Here is a 27044-nt window from a genome sequence, read left to right as displayed (position 1 = left end):
TTCATAATCTAAATTTTTATAATTATATGCCTCTGTTAGAAAAGACAAATGAGGGGATCCCTGGGTGGCGCAGCGGTTTGGCGCCTGCCTTTGGCCCAGGGCACGATCCTGGAGACCCGGGATCGAATCCCACGTCGGGCTCCCGGTGCATGGAGCCTGCTTCTCCCTCTGCCTGTGTCTCTGCCTCTCTCTCTCTCTCTCTCTCTCTCTCTCTCTCTGTGTGTGTATGACTACCATAAATAAATAATAATAAAAAAAAATTAGAAAAGACAAATGACAGGGTGCCTGTGTGGCTCAGTCAGTTAGGCATCTGACTTTGGCTTGGGTCATGATCTCATGTTCCTGGGATCAAGCCTTGCATTGGGCTCTACACTGCTTCTCCCTCTGCCCCTTCCCCTGCTCATGCTCACACTCACTTTCTCTCTCTCAAATAAATTTTTTTAAAAAATGGAAAAGACAAATGACTGGGAATTAATAAGTATCCATCTCAAGAATTTCCCCCTCAGGATGCCTGGGTGGCTGGCTTAGTGGTTGATCACCCACCTTCAGCCCAGGGCGTGATCCTGAAGTCCCAGGATCAAGTCCCACATCGGGTTCCCTGCATGGAGCCTGCTTCTCTCTCGGCCTATGTCTCTGCTTCTCTCTGTGTGTCTCTCATGAATAAATAAATAAACAAATAAATAGTCTTTAAAAAAAATTTCCCCCTCAAGAATGGGGGGGGGGGGGCTAGGCAATAAAGTAAATCCAAGGAAATGATCAGATTTAAAAATAAACTATTACCAAGCAAACTATAGCCTATCAACAAAGCCAAGAGCTGGTTATTTGAAAGACTAATAAAAGTGACAATCCTCTGGCAAAAACAGCGAGAAAGTTGGGGCACATGGGTGGCTCAGTTGGTTGGTCGCCAGCTCTTGATTTCGGCTCAGGTCATGATCTCAGCTCAGGTCATGATATTGGGGTCCTGGGACTGAGCCCTGCATTGGGCTTTGCGCTCAGCAGGGAGTCTGCCTGAGGATTCTCTCTCCCCCTCTCCCTCTGCCCCTGCTCACATGCATGTGCATGCTCTCCCTCTCTCTCTCAAATAAATAAATAAATAAATCTTTAACAAAAAATAGAAAGAGCAGACATACAAATGCTCAGTGTCAGGAATAAAAAGGGAACATAACCACGATCCAAAGACTTTTAAAAGATCACAGGAAGATACATGAACTTTATGCCCACAAATTTGAAATATAGATGCAATGGACAATGTCCTCCAAAAAAATGTTAATATAACTTCTCAAAACCGACTTTAGAAAAACAAAACAGAATATCATTTTAAAAGCCTAAATCATGACTTTTAAAAACTCTTTTTACAAAGGAAAAATTAGGATTTTGTGGCTTCACTGGCAGGTCCCACCAAGCGTTAATAGAACAGATACTCCCCATACTGAGGGATCATCTTCTGTGGCTCAAGAGTTTCCATGAAGCCTGAAGTGTCCCCAGAGCCACAAAGGAAGGCAGCACAGGAGGACTGACTCCTCCAAACACCAGTTCCCTAGATAAATGGGAAAGGCTGGTGCTCGGGGCCAGCTATCCGATCCAGGGGATAGCACCTGAAGCAGGTGAGCCAGTAGGAAGCTGAGGTCTGGCTACTCTGTGTCCACACACCCTGCCTTTGCAAGCCCAGCAGCCTTACACAGGTGTGATGGGAGGAGGTAGGAAGCTGAGTGCGTGCATGGGCTGCAGGACTCCCGATGAGATGGAAGACACCGGGAATGCTGCTTATAAAACAACATACAAAAATAAGTTACCTGCTTATATACTAGAAAAAAAAATTTAATACAGCCAAACAATTCAATTCTTAAAAGATGCTATTTAGGAAAGCATCATGATAACATCAAGTACCTGAAAGAAATCCAACAAAAGACGGGCATCACCTCTACAGGGAAAAATATATAACTTTATTTAGGGAAATTAAAGAAGACCTACCTAAGAAATGAAGACATGCCAGGTTCATGGACTGGAGCACTCAGCTTTGTAAAGACAGGAAATCTCCCCAAACTGCAATACAGGCTCAATGCAATCTCCATCAATATCCAACACATTATCTTTCTTTGAACCTGCAAACTAATTCCTCAACTTATAGGAAGAACAACCAAGACATTCTCAAAGAAAACAAGTGCCAGTAAGGAACCTGGGTGGCTCAGTCAGTTGGGTGTCTGCCTTCAGCTCGGGTCATGATCCCAGAGTTCTGTGATCAAGCCTCACATCAGGCTCCCTGCTCTGTGGAAAGCCTGCCTCTCTCTCTCTTTCCCTCTTCCCTTGTGCTCTCTCCCTCTCTGTCAGATAAATAAATAAAATCTTGAAAAGAAGAGAAGAGAAAAGACAACAAGTGTGAGGTCCTCCCTCACACGGTGTTCCACAAAGCCTAGCAATTAAGCAAGGGCTGACTAATAAGAATGAAGAGAAAGCCCCAAACAGACCTACATCGACATGGATGCCTGACACATGACAGAGCCTACAGCTGAGGGAAAGGACAAGCTTCTCAGCAAAATTCACCAGGATGACCAGAAATCCACATGGGAAAAAACAGAAATGGGACCCCTACCTTACACCACACACAAGCATATAAAGACATGCAAGAAAGTCCAAGGCCTTCCCAGGTCAGACAGGAGACCACCCAAGCACTAGGCTTAACGAGAGTGAGGGACCAACAGCACTGAAATCGAGAAGCCAAAAGACTCCACAAAGAACGTTAAGACACACCTCAGAGTGGAAAGGTATTCTTTTTTTTTTTAATATTTTATTTATTCATGAGACAGTGAGAGAGAGAGAGAGAGAGAGGCAGAGATGCAGGCAAGGGGAGAAGCAGGCTCCATGCAGGGAGCCCGATGCAGAACTCGATCCCGGAACTCCAGGATCACGCCCTGGGCGGAAGGCAGGTGCTCAACTGCTGAGCCACCCAGGGATCCCCAGAAAGCTTTCTTGATACACAGCCAAAATACACAAAAGCTCCTAAAGTCAGTAGGAGAAAGATGACAACAGAAAAATAGAAGACCTGAACAGGCTTTTTTTTTTTTAAATAAAGAGAATTTGCAATTACCCTGTACCTGTACGCGCGACTGCACAGCACATCAGAACATTTAAGAATGTTCATTTCAACATCATTCAGGAGTGGGATGGGATAAACTGTGACACAGACATGTAATGAGATATTTTACAGAAGTGAAAATGAATTAATTACGCATATTCTGAACAACCAGGGTAAATCTGACAAATGTTAACATTGAGGAAAGCAGCAACACACAAAACATAAATGCAATGCATCATTCATATAAACTTCAAAGTGGCAAAACCGAAGCACGATTTCCAGAGATGCACGCATAGGTAGGAAAATCATAAAGAAAAGTGAAGAAGTGCACCTCACCCAGAAATGGAAGAACAGCAGCTGAGACTTGGAGGGAAGAAGTAACTGTGCTGTGGGCAAAAGACTCATGGACTCCAAAGGGCTACAATGGTCTATTTCCTGACCTGGACAGAGGCTACATGGGTATAGTTTTTATAAATACTGGTTAAATTATAAATAGACATTTTATGCATTTTATCACCTCATAATTTTTTTGAAAGAAAATCAAATTGAATCAGGTGAGGAAAAAAATCTTCTTCAATAAAACAGCTAAATTGGAAAGAGTAATTAGACTGCCCTTCCAAGGCTGTAATGATTATTAACACTGAAAGAGGATTTCTGCAAGTAACTAAACCCTTAAGGTAGCAAGTCACATCCAGCACTCCTAAGACTGCGTGACAAAGTGCCAAATTTAGATTTGTAACACCAAAACAGGAAAGGATTTTATTCTTAAATCCTCTTACATGTTAAACAATTATTTCCATTTCACCCTCTGACCTACCTGGCTTTATAAAGCCCAAATGAAATGCACATGATTCCACCGGGAAAGGCGGAACTCTAAATCTAGGCTTGTAAATTACCTGTCTAGGGATCCTGCAAGCTGAACTCTTACAATCTTTGATCTGTACTATTAATTTGATACACCAATGTAATCTTAAATTTTAATGCCACATTTAAGCTGGAAAGTGAAATGCCACTGGGGGAAAAAATTAGATTCAGTGAAAGAACAACTCTAACACATAACTGTTTATTAACAGTACAGAATCAACTATCAACTAATCTATTTAATAAAAGGTGATATAGTTGTGCAACATTCATCTCTCCAACATATCCTATCTTCCGTGACTCATCTGTGGCTCATCTGTGGTATGATACTGAGGAAGATCTCCACCTCCAGAAAAGATGGAATAACTAATCCCAGACTAGCCCTCCCACCATACATGACCAGAAAATTGCACAAAACATATAAAACACTTCTTCGGCATCAAACAACATACAGTACAGGAATATGGTTGCTAGAGAAAGAAAGCAAATGAGGTGAGCCCCATAATCACCAAGCTTTCTATGTGGACAGACGGGGCTCCAAGCAGAGCAAAGTAGGATCAGCTGAGGAGAGAGATCAGAGTTCATGGAGGCTGAAAGACCTGGGCCAGATGGCCCAGAGTACCAAATGGAAGATAGCTACACAGAGGTCTCCTCCGTGTAGCTATCTACATGGGGTCCAGAAATCTATATGGCGTCTCTCATGTCCTTGGCGAAGCACTAGGCTGAGCATGCATCAGCAAGACCACAGGAGGCCAAGCAAAGAACAGCTACTGGGTGAGGCTGGCAATCCAAGTTCCAACAAGTCAGAATGAAGAGACCTTAGTAAACATCCAGAACACTCAGCAGAAAGCCCAAAAAGGCCACACCTGAGGCACAGGGTTAACCTAGACCCAGAGCAAAGGCTTCCCTAGTATACTAGGGGTCATCCCATTTTTCCCAGAAAGAGCCAGACAGTAAGTATTTTAGTCTTGCAGGCCTAACACCTCAACTACTCAACTCTGATACTGTAGCATGAAAATAACACAGATGACAAATGCCATGGCAGTATTCCCACACACACTATTTATCAAAACAAGTGGGAGGCCAGATGAGGCCTGGGGGCCATAGTTTGCCACCTCCTGATGGGCTAGAAGAGAAGCCTTGAGAATGAAGTTGATACCAAGTCGATTAACTGCCCAACAGAACAAAATCCAACACTGTTTAAGTGAAGACGATACCAGACCCACACATACAACACAACAATCATAATGTCCAGCATTCAACAGAAAATTACTAGATGTAAGGAAAAGCAGGAAAATGTAATCTGTAAACAGAAGAAAAGCAATTAACAGAAACAGACCCAAAAATAACAGTAATGATGGAAATAGCAGACAAAAAGAGCATTAAAATGGTTATAAATTTGTACAAGAATTCAAAGGAAAATGTGAATATAAAGGAGAGAAATATAAACCATGAAAAAGACCCAAATAGAATTTCTAGAGAATAAAAATATAATATCTGAAATGGAAACCACAGTGGATGGGCTTAACAACATATCACGCACTAAGAAGGGTAGATGACAGAACCTGAAGACATGGCAATAGAAACAATCCAACCAGAAATAGCAGAAAAGGGCATAAGCAGTAAAGAGCCTCAACAGAGCAATGTCAAGTATCTAAAACAAACGTCAAGCTTTGTGCAGTGGCAGTATCGTAGCCAATGAGGTTTATCTGAGGTGTGATTATTGCTAATAAAACAAATGTCATCAAAGGGGCACCTGGCTGACTCAGACTCTTGATTTCGGCTCAGGTCATGATCTCAGGGTCATGAGATCCAGCCCTGCATCAGGCACTGCATTCAGCATGGAGTCTGTGTCTCTCCTTCTCTACCTCCCACTGCCCCTCCCCCCCACTCTCGCACATGCATGCATGCACACATGCTCTCTCTGTCTCAAATAAATAAAAATATTTTTAAAAAGATGTAATACTGCAAACCTTAAAATCACCACCAAATCTCCATCCACAGAGACCATATCATAACAGTAATCTTTTTCTTAATTAACGTTAAAAAAATCATGCAGGATTTAAAAATTAAGCACAGGAAAATAAAATGTTTTATAAATATAATTCTATCAATCTCTACCTCTCATCCTGCCCGTAAGTGTGTACTTTTCCATAAATGTTTTACATAGATAAACACATATTGTTATATGTACATACAGCTTTTTAAGAGCACAGACAGGATGTCATATAATCTGTTCTATGCCTTGTTTGGAGGTTACTTTAGTTTAGTTTTTTTAATTTAATAATATGTCTTAGAAACCTTCCCATGAGAGCACATGTAGAAGGACTTTGCTGTCTTCGCTAGCTGCAAGGAGTCTGGTGTACAATGCACCATAATTCAACCAGTTCTCTGTTGATGGACACGAGGTCGTCTGCAACCACTCAGGAAACACTCAGTGAATGAGTGAGTGCTGCCATGAATATTCTTACAGGAAACAGGAATAATCTTAAAATGGCAGTTTTCTCCATTTGCTTAGATTTATTATTCCTGGATTAGGCTCATAATTCTATAAAGATAATTCCTTATCTTTATCTTATCTATAAAATCAGGCCATTTGTGAAAATATTAACATACTACTTTTGGAACACGTGTCTACATTCAAGCCATCAAATGAAGAATAAAAATAATCTACAGAATCAACCTTAATCTACTCAGCATGAAATTCATCTCCAAGAAAAAAGACATCATCAGAGACAATCTGGTAACTATTTCTCAAATATAGTTATTTAAGTGATTATATATTTAGTTAAGTGAAAACTCTCAGTAATTAAATAAAGCAATAAAATAGATCATAAATTAGGATCCTCTTCTAAAGTTTCATGTAGTAACCTAAGACACTAACAGAGCACTAGCAAATGTATCATAAATAAGCATGTCCTGGCAGAGTTTACAGTAAGCAAGGGCAGAGGCAAGGGGCTCACAGCCAACCCCCAGCCAAGGAGGACAGATGAGTGTTAGGGTTGGGGACAGGAGGAGTGGCCAAGGGAATGAGGCGGTCTCCAAGTCCACTCCAAAAAGGCATGCTTTTTTGGCACTGTGGGTTCTGGACACCATCTGAAGTAGACCTAGCACAGGGAGCCCAAACCACTGAGAGGTCACTGCCTGACACACTGGGCTGCAGGACCCAGACAAACCTGACACCAGGGAGAGCCGGTCAGGTACTCAAAACTGAAACTCAGGAGAATATGAAGCAAACCAGAACTCATGGAGGAAACTCAAGCTCTGGACTTAGTAACAGGTGCCTAGCTGTTGTGAGAGCAGGGAGTCGCTGAACAGAAAGAGCAAGGGCCCAGTGATCAGCACCAGGACACAAAGAACGAATCAAAGTCACAGAAATATGGCTTCAGATACAGTTCCCAAGTCCAGTGGTCAGTGCCAGGTCTTCAACTTCTGGGTCAGCCCCCACACCCTTTCTCCCAGTGGGGTCCCAGGACAGTTGACTGCTTGGCTCATTTCTGGGACTCAGGACAGCACTAGGCCAATGAGCCCACCTGTGGGAAAGGCAATACAGAGTTAATAGTTGGTGTCACCAGCAGCAGGAAGGGCCTTACAGCAAGCACATGTCCAGAGACGTCCTCCAGTAGCTGCTGGTGGACCCAGCAGTTGGCCTCACAGACCAGATCCTACTGGAATAAAGTATTTTTACCTTCAGAGCATCTTTACTAATGAGAAGGAAACAGTAATGACCTCTCCTTCCCAGCCTGACCTGGTAGATTCCCAGAAATGTTTTTACGAAAATGCTCATTCTGAACGAAATGAATTTGATGTCAAAAAAATGAGAGAGCTATTACTGAGCACCTAATACCTGCCATGATGGCTTACAAGAATCCACTCATTTTCAGTAGTGTTCACAAACAGTGCTTTATGGGAAGAAAGTCATAAAGTCTAGTTTTTGGTACATCTACAACACTTACCAGAACCTCACACACACACACACTTGGGCAGAGCATGGATCTCAGGGAGCCCTCACACCCTTGGAGGAAAAGGGGCCAGCAAAGGGTTAAAGAAAAAAAAAAATAGAAAGAAAGGCAATCTAAGCCTGCCCAGCTTGGAGCTCCTCCTAGGAGGGTGGTCGCCTGAACAATTTCTGCCCCTTACCGATGGATGAAAATCGCAGGCACAGCTTGCTGGCTCCACAGGGGGCAATTTTCACTTTTTCCTTTTAAGCAAGCGCACAAAAACGTGATGGAGCTCATCAGTAACTACGCAACAAAGAGCGCGTGGAGGGAAGGCGTAGGTGCGCAGGTCACCGCCCCTCAGAACAGGAAGACCCGTGACCCACTGGGCACCCGGCCGGGCGTCAGCAGTCCCCTGTATCCCACAAATACTGTCCCATGTAATCCTCACAACCACACTGTCCAAGGTGGCTTGGGACTCGCTTTACAGATGAAAACACTAGGATGGAGGCCGAGACACACAGCGGAAAAGGAACCGCTTGGGCCAAGATCACTGAGACACCAGGTCCCCTCTCTTGGATAAAAACACGGCTGCCTCTTCAATTACTGGAAAACATCTGTTGGGATTTTCTGAGTCTCCGTAAGAAGGGACTTTAAACCAACAAGAGGGGATCCCTGGTGGCTCAGCGGTTTAGCACCTGCCTTCAGCCCAGGGCGTGATCCTGGAGTCCCGGGATCGAGTCCCGCATCGGGCTCCCTGCATGGAGCCTGCTTCTGTCTCTGCCTGTGTCTCTGCCTCTCCCTCTCTGTCTTTCTCTGTGTGTGTGTGTGTGTGTGTGTCTCATGAATAAATAAATAAAAATCTTTAAAAATAATAAAAAATAAAAAAAATAAAAAAAAAATAATAATAATAAAAAATAAAAAATAATAATAAATAAAAATAAACCAACAAGAAATGTCGCCCTAGGCCACACAGAGAACAGGTCAGAAGGAGGCAGGAGCCAGTGCTGCTGGGTCGGGTCAGATCAGGCTCGGGCTGCCAGCACGGCTCCTTAGCAGCAAAGGCCGTGCCGAAGCTGCCCTCGGAGCTCCGCTCCACCCGGCGGGGAGGCAGACGTCCGCCAGGCGTGTCGTCAGGATGCCAGACGACCCTGCGCCAACCGTCTGCAAACTGCCAAGCAAACTGCCAAGCGATGAAGCCCCCTGCCCCCCCGGCGTTGGGCCCAAGCGAGCACCTCACGCACAGGGCCGCTTCCCTCGGCGCCCAGCTCTCCCGCCGCACACCCTGCAGGCTCGTGGGCCTTGCACGCCTGCACGCCGTTTGCCCTGCCGCAGCGGGGGCCGCCCGTCTGTCCTCCCAGGCCCCGGCTCCATGGCCTCCCTGACAACCGTTCCTCAGTTCAGCTTCTACTAAATTCCCTGTTCCACCAAAGCTTCTCGAAGTCCCCGAGGGCCCTGGCTCCATGATGCGACCAACACGTACAAAGTCCCTCCCGCGGGGGACCCCCGCCCGCCACCCGGCTCGGCCCTCTGCACTGGGGGGGGGGCTGCCGAGAACTCGGAGGACTGGGCTCCGGCGCGATGCTGCTGGGACGCGGACGGCGTGGCCGCGCCGAAGACCCATCACGGGTCCTCTCCGTCACCCGGGAACCCAGCCCGGCGCCCGCACCCAGGAGCGCCAGTGCACATGTTCCCCACGAGCCAGGGGACGCTGTGCAGCCCGCACGCCTCGCCCGGCCCCGGGCAAGCGCGGCCCTGGGGGGCCTCACGCGGTGAATGAGCAAGCACCGAGAACCACCGAGAACCACCGGGAACCGCAGACACCAGGCGTCCGCTGCCCGAGGGCAGCCGTCAGGACGGCGGCTTCCCAGCACGAGGAGGCCTGGGAGGAGCCTCGGGGCCGTCCCGGTCACCGCGCTGTCTCCTGAGCCGTGTGCCAGGCACGTGGGTGCTCACGTGTTGGCGATTCACGGAGCGCTTAAGAAATGAACTTTCCAGTTGGGCTTTGCTGAGATCTACTAAAAATGAACTTGAAAACGGAGTCCCACTTAAGTGACCCTAAGCAACTATGTTGTGGAAGGACACCTAGCACCTAGCACCTAGCACCTAGCACGCAGAAGAAAGCGGGGCCCCGCGCTCAGAAAGGGCGGGAGCAAGGCAGGGCCAGGCGCAGAGCCGCTCCCGGTCCCCCGTCGGCCGTGACCCAGCCCTGAGCCTCCTGCCTTCTGTCCCTGCACCAACTGCTTCCCAGGTTGCGGGGACCCCTAACTGAGAGTGCGCCATGACCCCCTGTCACCCAGACCGATACTCTGTTCCCATGGGTGTTTCCCAGTGCAAACTGTCGCAGGAAACCAGATGGTCCAGCTCATCTCCTCATGCCCACTGGCCTCAGGACGTGGCTGCCCCGGGCCCAGCCATCCAACCCTGGCCCACCAAGGGCTGTCCCTTCAGGAGGAGCCAGGATTAAAACGGGAAGAAGTTTCGCTGGAAGGGTTAGGACTGGCAGACACCAAGCATGGCACTTAAGAAATGTCATGGGTCAACTGCTTCCCAAAAAAGACGTTCTCCCGTTCTCCTCCTTGGCGTCTGTTAAGCCACAGGATTCCCTTCTCCTCAACTCTGACCACGCTCCCAGACGGACAGCCTCTATCTTCATCCTTCAAGATCTCCTACCATCTGGCATCACCCCTATGGAGTCAAACTTGACTCGTGTCTTCAAGTTTCAGGGTACCTCAAACTCAACCTGTCTACACCCAAGTTCATTACGTCTCCTCCGGAAGCACGCCTTTCCCTGAGTTCACTTGATGTTACTGATCTCTTGGTTCCAGATTTAGGCACAACAAAAAACTTTAAAAATAAGACAGTAAGACTTGAAGACATCACCATAAATGCATGTTTCACTTAATACAGAGATGGTTACACCTGATGGAACTATTTCTAGATGTACATAAATGGGGGATGGGGGAGAACAAGTAGAGACAACTAACACGACCTCAGCCAGGTGATGAAGGTCACATCCACAGTGACAAGTCAGGCTCAGAGCACGGACCCTCGATATGACATGATGAGATGGGCACTTTCCCTCTGGGCTCTTCCTCCCCAAACCTATGACCCCATCTTATCATGTGACAACCATCAGACACACCCCAACAGGCGGAAAGTCTACTGCACCCCTGCCCAGCCCTCCTTAGAACTGTCGGTCACCAGAGACTAGACTGAGAGACCCTTGCCACCAAGAGGAGCCAAAGGAGACGTGACAACTGAACGGAGTGTGGTGTCCTGGGTGGGGCCCTGGGGCAGAGGAGAGAGAACAGTGAAACACAGCGAAACGCAGGAAATTTGAATGAAGTGTGGGCTTTAGCTGATAATAACGTATCAATAATCATCAGCTGTGACAAACCTGCCATCCTAATTTAAGATGTTAGGAAGAGGGGAACCTGGGTACACAGTATATAGGATATAGGAACTCTATCTTCTCGATTTTTCTATGAATCTAAAACTGTCATAAGAAGACTTTATTAAAAACAACAACAACAAAAACAAAAATACTGCATAGTTTCTCTTTCCTCAAATTATTCCCCAACCCCCTGACTCTCTCCTCTCTCTCAGACTGTTCTGATTCCACACTTCACGGCCCACCCCCACTCAGAAACTTTCAGAGACTGTGGCTTCCCCAATAAACGTCCTTTCCTTAGCTTGCCATCCAGGCCTTCAAAGATCTGGTTCTAGCTGCGTGTGGCACTGCTGGGCACAGAGGGCTCCGCGTCGTTCCGGACAGCCCCCCTTCCACCCCCTCTGCTGCACCCCCCTCACTCCATCCCCCAGCCTCTGGCTTCCATGGTTTCCCTGACGACTACATCCCCCAGCTCCATCCTCTGTCTCACCTCGCCTGAGTCCTCACCACCTGCCCTCCCAGGGAACAGCTCCTGCAGGCAGCCCACCGATGTGCACCAACCCAAACTGCACCCACCACAGCCTTCACCCCTCCCCACACCTCCTTAACTGTAGAGAAGGATCGAGCTCCCTGCTGGGCATTCAAAGCACAGCGATGTGGTGCCCCCACCCCAGCCGCCCACACCATTCCCCACTGTGCTCCAAAAAGGCCCTCCTGTCACTGACACTGGACACCACCCACACACCTCCCTAGAAGGGCCTTCCCTCCACATTCTGGCCAAATGCTCCCCATCTCCATCCATGCCCGCCTCAGGTCCTACGTCCCCCGGAAGCCTTCCTCAACCAGACCAGTCATCCCATTCCTCTCCACCGAGTGATAACACAGCCTGGAACATTACACATCTCAACATTATCAGTCTGATCCACGAAGCCGGTCAGCTCGGGCACTGATTCTACAGTGCTCCCCGAGTAATGGACCAGGTCACGTTCCCTCTTCATTCCCACCGAGGACTGCACGGCAGAGGCGCTCACTCGGCAGTCAGCAAGTCAGCAAAAAATGTGTGAGCAGTGGCTGGGTGGCGATGCCCCAAGCAGCAGGCACAACCGTGCTCTCCCAGCTCCGGCACCCAACGCTCACGCTCCCTGATAGGCAAAGATAACACCGCAGGCTGAGGCCAGATCCCGGCTCACCACTCACCAGCTATGTGACCTCTGGCAAATTACCTAACTCTTGGCGCGGTCCACTCAACTGTAAATGCACCTGCTCACAGGGCTGTTCAGTAATCAAAGGGGCTGTCAATATGGAAAACCCACACCACCTGGCACATAGTTAAGTATGATTTAAAACAAAGCTACCACAGATCTTATTCAACTCACAATGGGGTCCATCCCAGTAAACCCATCATAAGGTGAAAATATCACAAGTCCTGACCTACGGTCGTAGCTTAGCCAAGCCTGGCTTCCATGCAATCGGGACACTCACATTAGCCTACACTTGGGCAGAATCATCTTGCACAAAGCCCACCTCACGACACAGTGTTGACCATCTATGTCATTTACTGAATACTGTAGAGAACATGACAAGCAGTGGCTGTTTGGGGACAGGATGGCTGTCACTGTATCGGCTGTTGATCCTGCTGATCGCTGGCTCGCCAGGGGCTACGCTCGCTGCCCAGCAACACGAGAGGATCGGACCCCGTATCATCATCAGCCCGGGAAAGATAAGAATTCAAAATCCCAAGGAGGTTTCTACTGAATACGTAACATTTTCACACCATCACAAAGTCGGAAACTTGTAAGTCAAGGACTGTCTTCTATTATTTTCCCAGAGGCAGAAAAGATGTTAAAGCTGGTAGCTGGGCCAGTGTTAAAGCTGATCTAGTTCTTGGGTGTTGTGGGAGTTTCCTGAGTGTTTATTTTATTATTATGCTTCAGATCCTACAAGGGTGAGGATATCAAAAATGAGAAATTCAAAACAGTCCTTTAGGGATGCCTGGGTGGCTCAGCGGTTGGGCATCTGCCTTTGGCTCAGGGGGTGATCCCAGGATCCCGGGATCAAGTCCCACATCGGGCTCCCCGCAGGGAGCCTGCTTCTCCCACCACTTGTGTCTGTCTCTCTCTCTGTGTCTCTCATGAATAAGTAAATTAAAATTTAAAAAAAAAAAAAATAGTCCTTTAGTGGCACATATAGTATGATCCTGGTTGCAAGAAAAGGCAAAAAGGAGGATGGAGAAGCAGAAAATACGCCAAAATATTAACAGTACCATAGCAGGATATTTATATAATTTTTATTCTCGTTATGTTTTTCCCTATTTCCTAAATATTTTACGACACGTGTTATTTGTGTAATCTGAAGGAAAACAAGTTTCCAAGAAACTCAGCTTCTCCAATAAAAATGCTAAAATATTTTTCAAATACTAAAACCATCCCCAGAATAAAGTTCCATTCAAAGAACAAAACAGGGTGCCTGGGTGGCTCAGTCAGTGAAGCAGTGAAGCATCTGTCTTCGGCTCAAGTCATAATCTCTGGGTCCTGGGTTCGAGTCCCGCATCTGGCCCCCTGCTCAGTGGGGAGTCTGCTTCTCCCTCTGCCTCTCCCCCTGCTTGTGCTCTCTTTCTCTGTCAAATAAATAAATAAAATATTAAAAAAAAAAAAAAAAACATAGGATGAAACTATTCTGGGAAACAGTCCTGCCTGCTAACCAAGTAATAACACTTTCTCAGGAGAAGTGCTGCATGCATGATGCAAGAGACTGAGGTGAGGGGTAGCTCTCCAGAAGGGGTCTGAGCCAGGTGCCACTGCCACCATCACCACCACCACTAGGAGGCCAGGCCACCATCAAACCAGACACAGCCGGGGCATTTCCGGTGCACTGTGATCATCTACTCTGTGGAAGGACAATGAATGACACACATGAACACTCCAGGGTATTCAGGATATTGATAGGGAAAGAAACACAAGACACCTTGTATCTCTTAAATGCTCCTGGCTCTACAGAAACTAATTCTGAACCTCAGCCAGGTCTCAGAGGGAGAGCAGGAAAAGGAAATGTCTAATTTACATTTGACAGTGGTTTTACTCTCATATATCTTTAAACTGCAGGTCTGATCAACTTTCAAGGATAAAAGAAGTTATCCAAGAGAACACCAAACTGGACAATATTCATGCATGGCTCATCACCAGCACCATGGCCTGGGGACAAGAGTGTGGCAGGGATGAATGAAGACCAGACACCAAGGGGGACAGGGGGCCTGGGACCCATTTTAAGCAACACTATCAACATTTCCCCCGAAACACCCTTTAGAGAAAACTATCCCCAATTTCCAGATTCAGACACCTGCTCTCCCCCTTCCCAAATGCCCACAGTAGCTTGCCCCTCTCTCTCCCACATCCAGCCAGGGCCTCTAAGTCACCATGCCACCTCCTGCAGCCAATCAATGACCAAGCACCATCAATCCCCCGTTCCAGGAGCTCTCAGGGCCACCCACACCTCTCTGGCACGGGCCTAGCTCAGCCGCAGCCAGCTCTTCCTCAGCTCCCACCTCCCCACCCTCAGTGCGCTCCTGACCCATGCCCCCTCCCTAACACAGATTCTCACACACACACCCCTCCTCACACCCCACACATAACACATCCTCTCTCTCACTGCAGCCAGTGAAATCTTTCTAAAATCCTGATTATGTCATTACCCTGCTTTAAAACATTTCTTAATTGTCCTTGAGACAAAATCCAAATTCCTAAGGTCTTGTAAAGCTTGTCATGGCTGGCCTTGTCCACCTGTCCACCCGCAGAGACTCCTACCACTTCTCCTGACCGATGTTTATCGAGTACCTAACCAGACGTCACTGTGTGAGAAGTTAGGGATGCACCAGTGAACAAAACAAAGTCCCGTCTGATTGGGGTTGACAAAACAAATACAGAAGCTGGTGTTAGAGTGGCAGCAGCACCTGAGGGAAAATGCAGCAGCAGGTGGCCAGCTGCAGCCTCAGGAAGCACACAGGGAAACCCTCACCAGGAGGCCAGGCCTCAGAGAAGGCCGGTTCCCCAGAGCTCCTGCTCTCACCTCCCCATCTTCGCACACCCTGGTTGCTCGGCCGGCCCTCCTGCCCTCTCCCCTCTCTGCCCAGCGAATTTCTGTTCCCCCCCAGGGTCTGACTCAGAGTGCCAGCCTTCCAGGAGGCCTTCCTCGCACTCTGTATGCAGTCCCACCAGCCCAACGCCCTGCCTCCTGCGTTGAGTCAATCCATCTTCCCTCCAAAACTGGAAAACGCCTTAAAAGCAGGAGTTGTTCCGCAGTGAATCACCAACGCTTAACACACTGCCTGGCACAGAGAGGCTCTAGACACACATTAGCTGGATTACGGAACTGTACAAATCAGTTGCCTGAGACTTAGCTACCCTTCCCCTCTCCGCAGCCCCACCCCCGACCTGCGCACGCTTCCACTTAGCCCACTGCCCCCCGCACAGAGCTCAGCCGAGCGCCTCAGGCACGCAGACGCAGACACGGTGGAAATGTCCAGCCAGCAGAATTCCTGAAATCACTAACTTGTGACTCCACCGCAGATACATAATTATCGCATTGTGCTTTTATTTTGTATAAGAATGTTGTTTTTCTCAAATCAGATACAAACTCCTCAAGGGCCATGCCCACTCCTGTGTGTGAGTGTTACACGACTCCAGGCTCAGCACCGAAGGGCGAGCAGTACTAAATGCATATAGTAACCGTGACCTCCACAGCAAACACCGAGGAACCCTGAAACTCACCTTGAACAGCATATTCTTCTAGTTAGGATTTGGGCATTTTACCGTATGTAGAATGTGCCTCAAATAGTAACGTCAGTAAATGTTAATTAACCCCTTAGTAAATCGGCTTCCCCAAGTGCCTGGGTTACCAATTCAGAAACTCCCCTCTGTGCACCCTAGTCTGGGGCAAGTGGCTAAACGAGGGTGGTGGAGCCAGAGACACCAATATTGGAAGGAAGCAACACCATGTGCTTTCTTTCTTTTTTTTTTTCTTTTATTTTTAAGATTTGTTTATTTGAGAGAGAAAGAGAATGCATGAGCATGGGTAGAGCAGAGGGAGAGGGAAAGAGAAGCTCAAGCAGACTCCCCGCTGAGCACGGAGCCCAACGACGTGGGGCTCCATCCCACAACCCGAAGACCAGGGCCTGAGCTGAGCTGGACAGTCGGACACGTAACTGACTGAGCCGCCCAGGGGCCCCAACACCACGTGCCTTCTGACACGATGCTCTGAAGACAGCACATCCCTCCACCTGCGTGGGGACGCTGAATATGCAGAAGAGGAAACATCAGGCAAACCCAACCTGAGGACACTCTACAAAGTAACTGCCGTGTACTCCTGAAGAATATCAAAGCCAACAAATTCACAGACAGAAGGTAGGATGTCGGCTGCCGGGGGCTGGGAGGGCAACAGGGAGTTGGCTAGCGAGGAACAGAGCTTCGGCTTGGAAAATGGTAAAGTTCTGGGGGAGGACGACGGATGGCTGCACAACAAAGGGAATGTACCGGATCCCACCTGGCTGCTCACTTCAAAAGGATTAAAGTGGTACATACATTAGTGGGTTTTACCACGACAAAAAATGTCAAGGGCAAGAAATTCTAGGAAAGGCTGAGAATCTCCCTTAGATAAAAGGGGGCTACACAGACAAGGCCACAAATGGCACTGAGTGACCCCGAGTGGGGGCAGGGAGGGCAGAAATTGCTAACAAACTGGCATGGCTAGGACAAAGGACAACAGGTTACCGTGAACTGTGGATCAGTAATAGTAACATCAATGACAGATGCCCTGTGGTCACATCCGAGAGAGTCCCTGCGTGTGGGACACAGGAAGGCCTAAGGGCGCACAGAGCCTCCACTTACTCCTCAACTGCTCACGGGAGAAAATGAGACTTTCATGGAGAAACACAGAGAGGATGATTGAGTGAGGGAAGATGTAAACAACTGGTGAATCTGGGTAAAGGGCATAGAGGAGTTCATTATACTATTCTTACAATTTTTCCTTTAAGTTTGAAATTATATCAAAACTAAGAAACAGGGACACCTGGGTGGCTCAGTCAGATCGGCGTCTGCCTTCGGCTCAGGTCCTGATCTCAGGGTCCTGGGATCAAGTCCCACATCGGGCTCCCTGCTCAGCAGGGAGTCTGCTTCTCCCTCTGCCCTTCACCCCCTTCACGTGCATGCACGCGCTCTCTCTCTCTCCTTCTCTATCTCTGAAATAAAATTTTTAAAAATAAAATAAACTTTTTAAAAAACAGAAACAGAAAACAGTGCAAGTCAGGAACAAAAACCGCATCTGAAAGCAAACTGAGTGGGGGGAGTCAAACCATCAGGGTTCTCCATGGGCACCTGGGGACACACACCCCCTGCAGAGCCACACCTGCCCTACACACCGAGGCTCAAGAGCAGGATTAAAGCATTAATTATCATGTCAAACATCTCCTGGGATAGCATTTTCTATATATTTAACTAGATGTCCGAAAAGAAAAGGTGTCAAACCTCAGCTCTACTGAAACAACTATGGAAGATGCCCCAAGTACTTTTTTAATGTCTTCTGAATAAAAGGAGGAAAGAGTCAGAAACCTGGAGGACACCATCTATATATAATCCACATGCTATCTTGTTAAAACTCTAGCTTTAGAATTCTACAAGGTGATAATGAGGAGAAATGTTCTTATCCATTTCAGGACTCATCCACAGCACGTTGTTCAAAATGGAACACGGCACATTTTTTAAAGCAGGTTTAAAAAAAAAAAAAATCTATGTAGATGGTCCCTTTGTGGCTCCTGAGCCTCCCATGACTAATGTCAAGGGCAAGTTGAGTCAAGTTCACACGCGTTGAGTACAGAGAGAGGGTGCCTGCGCCGGCCACCCACTCTAGCCCCCAAGGCCTGACCAGACTCTAGATGCCACCTTCCCGACAGCCATCCTCCTGCTCTGGCTGCCTGGCTTTGGGCATAGTTTCTCACTCAGATTCCCGCAACTCCCCTCTCCAGCTGGTGTTCCCACCTCCAGTCCCACCCCTCCAAGCCTTCCACTCCACCCACGGTCAAAAAGATCTTTCCAAACACAAATCTCTATGACACCCACCTCCTTAAATCCACAGCAGCTCCTCACCACCAAACACATCAATACTCATCAGCTGCTGAGAGTTCCACGCTAGGTCAATGAGACCGACCTGTATGTTTCATAAATGCAGTTCAATGCAAATAACTTACTTATTTAATATAGATGCAAAGTGTTCCCTATAATCATGCCCTTCCCACCTGTAAACACATGTAACAGTGTATTACAATTTGGTGTTGGCCTGTCTGTCCTAGATACCAGGGTTCTGGGGAGCATAGCACACTCTAAGTGAGCAATAAACCTTTGTTGAACCGAAGTAAAGACCTCTGGATACCCTCCCCGGCCATACTCAGATCGATGTTCCTCCACTCCCAGGACAAGATGCTACTGGGTGATCAACAGAGTCAACCCCTCCAGGACACACGCCAGAAGTCCAGGGGCACCAGGAGGCCCTAATGAATGCTACATGGTTACGTATACGGCAACTGCCTTCACAACCCCACAGAGCTCTTCACAGAGCTCTTCACCAACACAAGCTCCAGAACGGAAAGGGCGTAACAGATCCCTTTTAGGTCTGCTACCTAATTTCTGGTCCTCTCTGCTTGATATTTTTGGCCAACCACCTGATATCCTCAAGCCCTGCTTCCTAATTTAAGTCTGACGCCCACTTTCTTTTAACTACACTAACGAGTCTCCAACTCTTGATACGACACCTTTACACTCAAATATTATTGAAGACTCCCAAAGAGCTTACGTTATGAGCTACACTTATCAGTAGCTTCCATATTAGAGGTTAAAGCCAAAAAAAAAAAAGTATCTCTTTATTAATTCACTTAAAAAATACAGACTTATATATTTAGATATTTCTATGAAAAATAACTTTTTCAAAAAATTGTTAGACAAGTGACAGTGTTTTGCCAATCTCTTTAATGTCTGCCTTCACCGAGGACAGCTGGACTCCATATTCCATTTCAATCTACGCTGTGACATGTTGTTTTGGTCCAAGTAGACGAACGAACTCAGACCTCACAAAGATGTGCTGGTGAAAGGAGCAAGAGTACCAGCATATCCAAATAACTGAGAATATTCTTCTCTGATGTCACATCAGAACTCAGGAAATTGTAGTTTCTTAAAGGTTAGCAGCAATCTACGTGAACAGAACACAGAAGAGGATACCCAATCTAGCTGAAGCCACAGCGATTGGGCTTTGCATCCCTTATGAAGTGAAAATCCACCGGCCTCACTTGCGTGCATCTCCTACCCAGGGATGATTTTGTGTTAGAACGGACTGGTCATCTGGAAATACTGGTTCACTGAATTATGCAGATGTTCCAAATGAGGACACATTTCATTCACATTTCATATCCAAAAATATCCTATTCACTCTACCACCACGGTCTCATTGGAAGAGTCTCATGTCTGGGAAGCTCACAGCGGCAGACACGGGTCCTCCAAAACTCTTGATTTTCACCTGGAAGCTCAAATTTTATCCCCGGCAACAAATCCTGGCAGTCTTTCTCCTTGAAGTGACAGCTCATTCTGTTCATTTTCAAAACACGGCTGCCAAAGTCCCAAGCCAGAGTGCCCCGCGCCGCCTGTTAGCCCGTCAGGTGCAGCTCAGCCTCCAGGCAGCCACAGCTGGCCCAGCCGCACCCCGCGGTGCCTTCCTAAGCTGGCGCCGCACGCAGCACCAGGACAGCACGCGGCCAGCGCACCGTGGGGACGCCGTGCACTAGACAGCCAGGACCTACTAAAACTGACACTTTTCACTGCGTCCTCAAGGGCATTCTCAAGTGGAGTGCAATTTTTTACTGCGCATGGATGGCCGTGAAGAGAACAGTGCGCGCTCAGCACCGTCTGGCGCCACCACCTTGATTCCTGCGAAGGCGCCAGCAGTTTTACCCACGTCACGTCTGCATCATCCGCGCAGACCCCAGTAGAGTGAGTGGGAAAGGCCAGAGCTACCTTGCATTGTTGTTGTTGTTATTTTTAAAATTTTATTTTTAAGTAATCTCTACACCCAATGTGGGGCTCGAACTCACGACCCTGAGATCTGGAATCACACACTCCACAGACTGAACCAGCCAGGTGCCCCTGCCTTGTACTACCCTTGAAATAAGGGTTGGGGAGCCTGGAGCCCACCACAGGAACAGGTGAGCTACACTATCAGCACTGTTCTCTGGTTTTATATCCCTGCCACCACCCCAACCACCTTCCCAACACACTTGGTTTTAGACTCCACGGACTTACAGAAACACCTGAGTGGCTCAACGGTTGAGCGTCCACCTTTGGCTCAGGCAATGATCCCTGGGTCCAGGGATCGAGTCCCGCACTGGGCTCCTCTGCCTGTGTCTCTGCCTCTCTCTCTGTGTTATAAATTAAATAAATAAATAAATAAATAAATAAATAAATAAATAACTTTAGACTCCATGGACTTACAATGTAAATTTTTCAGTGGAACACTGTAACACCATTCTAGGCTGTTTCTCAAGTCCACTTCCCTCATTGCTAGCCATGCAGCTTAGGTCCCTTCTGCAAGCCATTTAATTAAGGCCTCATCTCCTCATCCATTACGTGGAGATAATCATTCCCAACCAGATAAGTGCTGGTGGACTTAAAGAACCCACCCTCTGTGGAAGCCCTTTGCAAACTACGCATTTTTTCTTCAGTACATCTTTACCATGTGTCAAGCACTGTCCTGTGTACTAGCATAAATGAGGTTTCTGCTTTATGATAAAAAGCTTGGTTCTAGCGGTGGGGGTGTAATGAGAAATAACAGAGAAAACAAGAGTGATCGTGAATGGTTGGGGAGCTTCTTTAAATGAGATTGCAGGAAAGGGCTCTCTGAAGAAGTGACCCAAGTAGATGCGAGTGGAGGACCAGAGGGAGCCAGGTGCGCAAAGAACAGAGGGAAGACCATTCCAGGCCTCTCCATCCAGGAAAACAGAAGAGGCAGGCAGTGCCATATCACGAAGCTTTGTGAACCAGGGTGAGGAATTTATTTTTTTCTTTTTTTAAAATTTTTATTTGTTTATGATAGTCACACAGAGAGAGAGAGAGAGAGAGGCAGAGAGAGAAGCAGGCTCCATGCACCAGGAGCCCGATGGGATTCGATCCCGGGTCTCCAGGATCGCGCCCTGGGCCAAAGGCAGGCGCTAAACCGCTGTGCCACCCAGGGATCCCAGGGGTGAGGAATTTACATTCTACTCTAAGCACTTGGGAAGCCGGGAGAGGGCCAGTCAGGAAGTAACAGAATCTGATTTACAGTTGTGAAAGATCCCTGTGGCCACTATGTGAAGAACAGAATGTAGGGCATGAGTGCATATGGGGAGACCAATCAGGATGTGAGGCTAGTCATCCAGACAAATGATGGTAGCTGCCTGGACTGGGCTCACAACAGATGGAGATCAAACGAGGCGGTCCGATATAAGATGCACTTCAGAGGCAAAGGTGACAGGTTCTCCTAGTGAGCTGGACAGGCCCATGAGGAGGGGAAGAGGAAAGAAAGGTAAATTTCTTGATTTACAGCTTGAACACCTGAGTGGGGGCGGTGGCCATGGGCAGAGGCAAAGAGTCGGCGTTCAGGAGCTCCAGGGCCAGGTCAGGAGGGAAGACCACGGATGTGAGAGTTGCTGGCACGTGAACTGCACGTAAAGCATGAGCCTAGACAAGATCCACTGGCGAGTGGCACACACAGCAAAGAGGAAGGGCCCAAGATCAAGCCCTCGAGTGCTCCACACTCAGCTGCCAAACAGCAAACGGGTCTGAGGAGGAGTGATGAGACCCTGGAGGAAGACCTGGAGTTTTGGGAAGACAGGTGAGGAGAGTCTCAGGAGGGAGGGAATGGCCCACCTTATGGAATGCTGCTGAGAAGTCAGACAAGATAAAAACGGAGGAGTGACTTTTAGACTTAATAATCAGTGATGGCCTGTGAAGGGTGGTCTCAACACTGGGCAGGGAGCCTAACTGGAGCAGATGAGAGAGGATGCAAGGTGACCAAAGTAGGGTTACTCTTCTATTGTCCATACGTTACTTTGATGCATCCACTTGGCTTCCTCCATGGCCTACTCAAAGTACAGCTTACAAAGCCAAGTGACAATTAGTTGAGAGACTGGTTTGGGAAACAGCTCATCATTTTATACCTACCCCTCCCACACACGTGTGAGTACAGTGTGTGTGTCAGTGGTTTTGAGAGCAACAGCTCTCTAGTTTCCCTGCTTCTGTGCCACGTGTGTGAGGTAGAGATCCATCTGAAATCAAGTGTTCCCCCATGCCCACTTTCCAGTGGGAGAATGAACTCTGTTATCACCATCAAGTATCACAGCGCAACACAAATGGGGGACATATATATACATCAGCATTAGCCACAGGCCTACGAATGACTCATTTTGAGCTGTAATTTATATAAGTCTAGTTATTTGCAAATTACAAGCCAAAGATGCTATTGATGCATATACATATCATTTACTATAGATAGAATTAACCAAACAATGAACTAATTTGATAATAGCAGTATTAAACTAACAGTAGCTTAGTAATTAAAATGCAGTAATAGTGGCATTTGAAAACCAGCACTAATAAAAAAAAAAAAAAACCTGTGGGAATTCCAACTGAGAGTAGGCAAGTGCTGCAGCTCCCTCTGTAAAGATGCTCTATGCTGGGTGGAAGAAAACCTTTTAGGGCCTTCAGTCAACTTTAGTGAAGATGTCAATTTTAGGAATCCTTAACAACTTCACTAAATATGACACCAACAAGTAACCACTAATACATATACAAAGTAAAAGTAATAGGGACTGACAAATGGATCACAGAAAGAAGCGAAGGCTGAGTCTGGGTTTAGGGCACTGAATGGCGCATCAGGGCGAGTGGTACGAGTAGGGCCTACTCTGGGCCAACCTGGCCCACACGTGTCACTTTACTACAGTGTCACTCCATCAGACTGCTGGAGGGAGCAAGGGAGACAGCCTGCCTGGATGCCTGTGCTCAGAATTCCTCAATTCAGAGTGGCTGTCTGGTGTTGTGGTAACAGAGCACAAGTCACACCCAGGTAACCCACTAGCTAGAACCAGCCCCACAAATGGGGCTTGTTTGGCCTGCAGTGTTGGACTCCTTCATGTTTTATAACATCTGAAATAGTGCCAACATTTAATTGGAAGGCTTCACATTAAAAAAAAAAAAAAAAAGTCTTCTGGCTTCTCAAAGAAAAAGAAAAGAGATAGAGAGAAAGGAAGCGATCTGGCCGAGGCCCACCTGCCCTTCAGCTGCTGGGGCCTGTGCTCTCCAGAGCCCACCCTCCAGAAAACCAGACACAAGTCACTGCCAGCTGCCATTTATCTCTGAACCTGTGCCACTCGTCTTCTATCTGGCCTGTTTCCTTCACTTATGCTACCTTCCTGCTGCTGGCATCACTTGGATTTGCAACCTGTGTCCTGGCAGAGGGTGCTGAAAGGTCCCGTGGGGTTGAGCCCAAGGAGAAGACTACGAGGACTGTTAAGACGCCATGCTCTCACACACGGAACTGAAAATGTTAGCTGCTGATTTTCCTCTTCATTAAGCACCTTGCAAAGGTCAGACACAGCTAACATCCTCCCCTGGCTCCTTCCTAAAGAGCAATCTCAGTAATTACTCAAGACTCAGAACTTTTCTCTTAACAACCTACAATGAGCTTATCGGGGAATGCTGATCATTCATAAATTAATGTTTTAATTAAAAGGGCAAAAATATATCCATTAGTCAGTTTGAACAGTTTGAGCACAGGTTTAGGGTAGCAGAGGGAACCACATTTCAAATGGAAAAAAAAGAAAAAAAAAAAGCCCTCCAAATAGAATGAGAAAAAAAGAAAAGAATATTAGACAGTTACTTTACAGTAAGTTTCTTTTCATATATGCACAACAACCACAAAAGCTTTGAACTAGGGGCAGCCCGGGTGGCTCAGCGGTTTAAGCGCCGCCTTCAGCCCAGGGCCTGATCCTGGGGACTCGGGATCGAGTCCTGCGTCGGGCTCCCTGCATGGAGCCTGCTTCTCCCACTCTCTGTGTCTCTCATTAATAAATAAATAAAATCTTTAAAAAAAAAGAAAAAAAAAAGCATTGAACTATCAGTTAGTACTTAAGACGTCCATAAGACAGAGTTTCTACAATCTCTTCCGATCACCATCTCTTTTACTCCTTAAACTACCTTCGGATGAAACACATTCTCCTAAGCCAAATTAATAACTAAAGGACTGGTTACTAGTGATGGACTACGTACAATTACGGCAACGGTGATCTGACGTGTGTTCAGCATCATATAGGAGAAGCAATGATCTTATATCAACACTAACAAGCCCAGGGCAATCGCACTGTAATGTAGCACCAACTACCCCCATTATACCGCTCAGATGTTTACATAAATAAAGACGGCCTTGAAGGAGAAAATAAATCGCAAAAGGACAAATGTCAAGCGTGCACAGATGCGACGCCTCCCACCCGTTTGGCTTTTACAGACCAGGAAACAGACAGTGCTTAATGAAGGACGGGTCCACCAAAGTTGGCTGTTGTCTTTCCCACGAGCCGCTCGTGAGTCGCTGCTCACACTCCCAACACCGTGGAGACGGCCGCGAAAACTCGAACCCAAGTCCCAACCCATCAGCCTCCAACTGTACGGCGGGAGACGAGTTCTGTGTCCAAGAACACAGCGACACGAGGCCGCCACACAAAAGGAGGGAAAGTCTGGATTCGAGGCAAGCTGCTCAGAAGGCTGCGATGAAGTTCACTGCGACTTTGAGAGAACTTTGCACCGACGAGTCGCCAGGCCAACCCTTCGCTTTCCGGTCGTGTTTCCCGGGCTCGGCGTTTCCCCTACAGCTTGGACAGGGAGGCGAACAGGCCCTGGACGCGGGCTCGGCCGGTGGGGCACGAGTGCTCCAGCCCAAGGCCTCTTTCCTCTACCTGCTGGCAGCGCCCCGGGCGGGTAGGCAGGGTCGGTGTGCCAACACCTGCAGTGCTCAATCTCCGAACTTGTCTGAACCAGAGCGGGACTTGGAGGTAGCCTCACATTAACCAGAGGAATAACAACAACTAAACCAAAACACCCTTTTATTGATGTATGTATTTATGTATGTATGTATTTATTTATTTATTTATTCCTTTCCCCCTACTTACAACCCCCCAAGACCGAGGTCTGCAACAGCTCATGCTTTTTTTTTTTTTTTTTTTTAGTGAACTTGCATTGCACCACGTGGCTGGGGAACACACGTGCCTCCTCCAGGACGCCCTCCTGGATCTGAACTCTCTGCGTGCGTGGCGGGAGGGGGGGTGGGGGGCACCCCCGGGGGCCGGGGTGGGAATCCACTCACCCGATCCTTCATCCTCCAGCTCTGGGCTAAGGACTTGGAGCCTTCGATCTTCTCACAGTGCCGCTTTTTCATAAAGGCCAAGGGCAGGTTCCAGTCGGTGAGGTCGGCCTCGTCCTCCTCCCCGAGCCCCAGGAGGGGCGCCTGCAGCATCTCGGCCTCCATCGCGGGGGGCGGGGGCGGGGGCGGGGGCGTCCTCGGCAGCAGGCGCTCGAGCACCTCCAGCCTTAACAGCAGGGGTGCCGGCAGCGGCGGGAGGGCACCGGGCGGGGCGGCGGGAGGTGCCGAACCCTTGTCTCCGGCTCCGCGCGCGGGGCACACACGCGGCCCCGGACCCCGAGCGACCTCAGGCCTCGCGGTGACCCCGCTCGCGGCCTCCAACGCCCCGGCCGACCCGAGCCCGGGCGCCGCCCCGCCGTCCGGAGCGCGCGCGGGTCCCCGCAGCCGCTCTCAGCCCTGCGGGCCCCGCACCCGCCGGAGCTGCTGCGCCCAGACCCGCGACCGGCCCATCGCGCTCGCCCGCGCCCGCTCCTCAGCCCCGGATCCGCGCGGCCTGGCCGGCCCCGGCCTCGGGCCCGCGGCGCTCTCCCGCCTGAGAACCAGTCCTGAGGAAGGGCGACGCGGGGGCGCGGAGAAGACAGCGGCGTGGGCTTATCGGGCTCGGAGACTTTTGCCCTCTGGTTGGAAGCTACAGTGCAACTCCGCTCATCAGCACATCAAGGAGGACGCCATGTTGCCGCGGCCCAGCATGCACCGCGGCCGACGGCGTGACCCACGGGCCAAACCTCCTCGGAGCGCTCCGGCCGCGCTTTCCCGGGATGCGCAGAGGGGGGAACGGCCCCTCCACCCCCCACCGCCCTTCTTCGTTACTATGGTTACCACAATTCCGCTCTCCAGAGTTTATGGCGTTCATTCAATAGATGCGTGATCTCCAAGTCAATCCTACAAATGAAACTATGTCAGTTTGGTTCATGTATAAAAAAAAAAAAATTTTTTTTAAAGCTTTATATTGTTACAAATGAACCTACACGCTCCTGAAATTAAAGGCGTTGACCCCCTGTTGTTTTGTTTTTGTTTTTTCTAGATTTCGAAAAGGCAGCCAAAGCTTCAGAAAGAACCACTGGGGAAAAAAAGAAAAAAAGAAAAAAGGAAAAAAAAAAAAAAGAAAGGACCACTGATAATATGACAGAGGAAGATAGTGGCAGGGTTGGGGGGGGCGCAGAGGATCCTCCATGGTATCAATCAGATTTTTTTTCTTTGCTTTGCTCCCCCCCCCCCCCCCCAGGGAATACCCGTAGAGAAAATTAATTTCGACGATTACGGTTTCTTGTTGAATCCATCTTATTTTCTGAGCAGTTTATTC

General features: G+C 48.3%; 1 protein-coding gene and 1 non-coding gene across 2 annotated transcripts in view; one reads left to right on the top strand and one right to left on the bottom strand.

The window, feature by feature from the left end:
• RPTOR (regulatory associated protein of MTOR complex 1) overlaps positions 1-26396 on the bottom strand; it is a 330129-nt gene extending 303733 nt beyond the window's left edge. The window contains exon 1 of the mRNA XM_041723779.1: positions 25685-26396. Within this exon, the coding sequence (XP_041579713.1) occupies positions 25685-25846 (162 nt within the window). The 5' untranslated portion in view covers positions 25847-26396. The remainder of the gene's footprint in view (positions 1-25684) is intronic.
• LOC121474400 lies at positions 5604-5739 on the top strand. The gene has a single exon (XR_005983393.1). It is a non-coding gene; the product is annotated as a U4 spliceosomal RNA (small nuclear RNA).
• Positions 26397-27044: the final 648 nt, after the last annotated feature.

Source organism: Vulpes lagopus, chromosome 12, assembly GCF_018345385.1.
Source record: "Vulpes lagopus strain Blue_001 chromosome 12, ASM1834538v1, whole genome shotgun sequence".
NCBI lineage: Eukaryota > Metazoa > Chordata > Mammalia > Carnivora > Canidae > Vulpes > Vulpes lagopus.
Note: the sequence above shows the minus strand (reverse complement) of the source record. Positions and strands in the feature narration are given on the sequence as shown.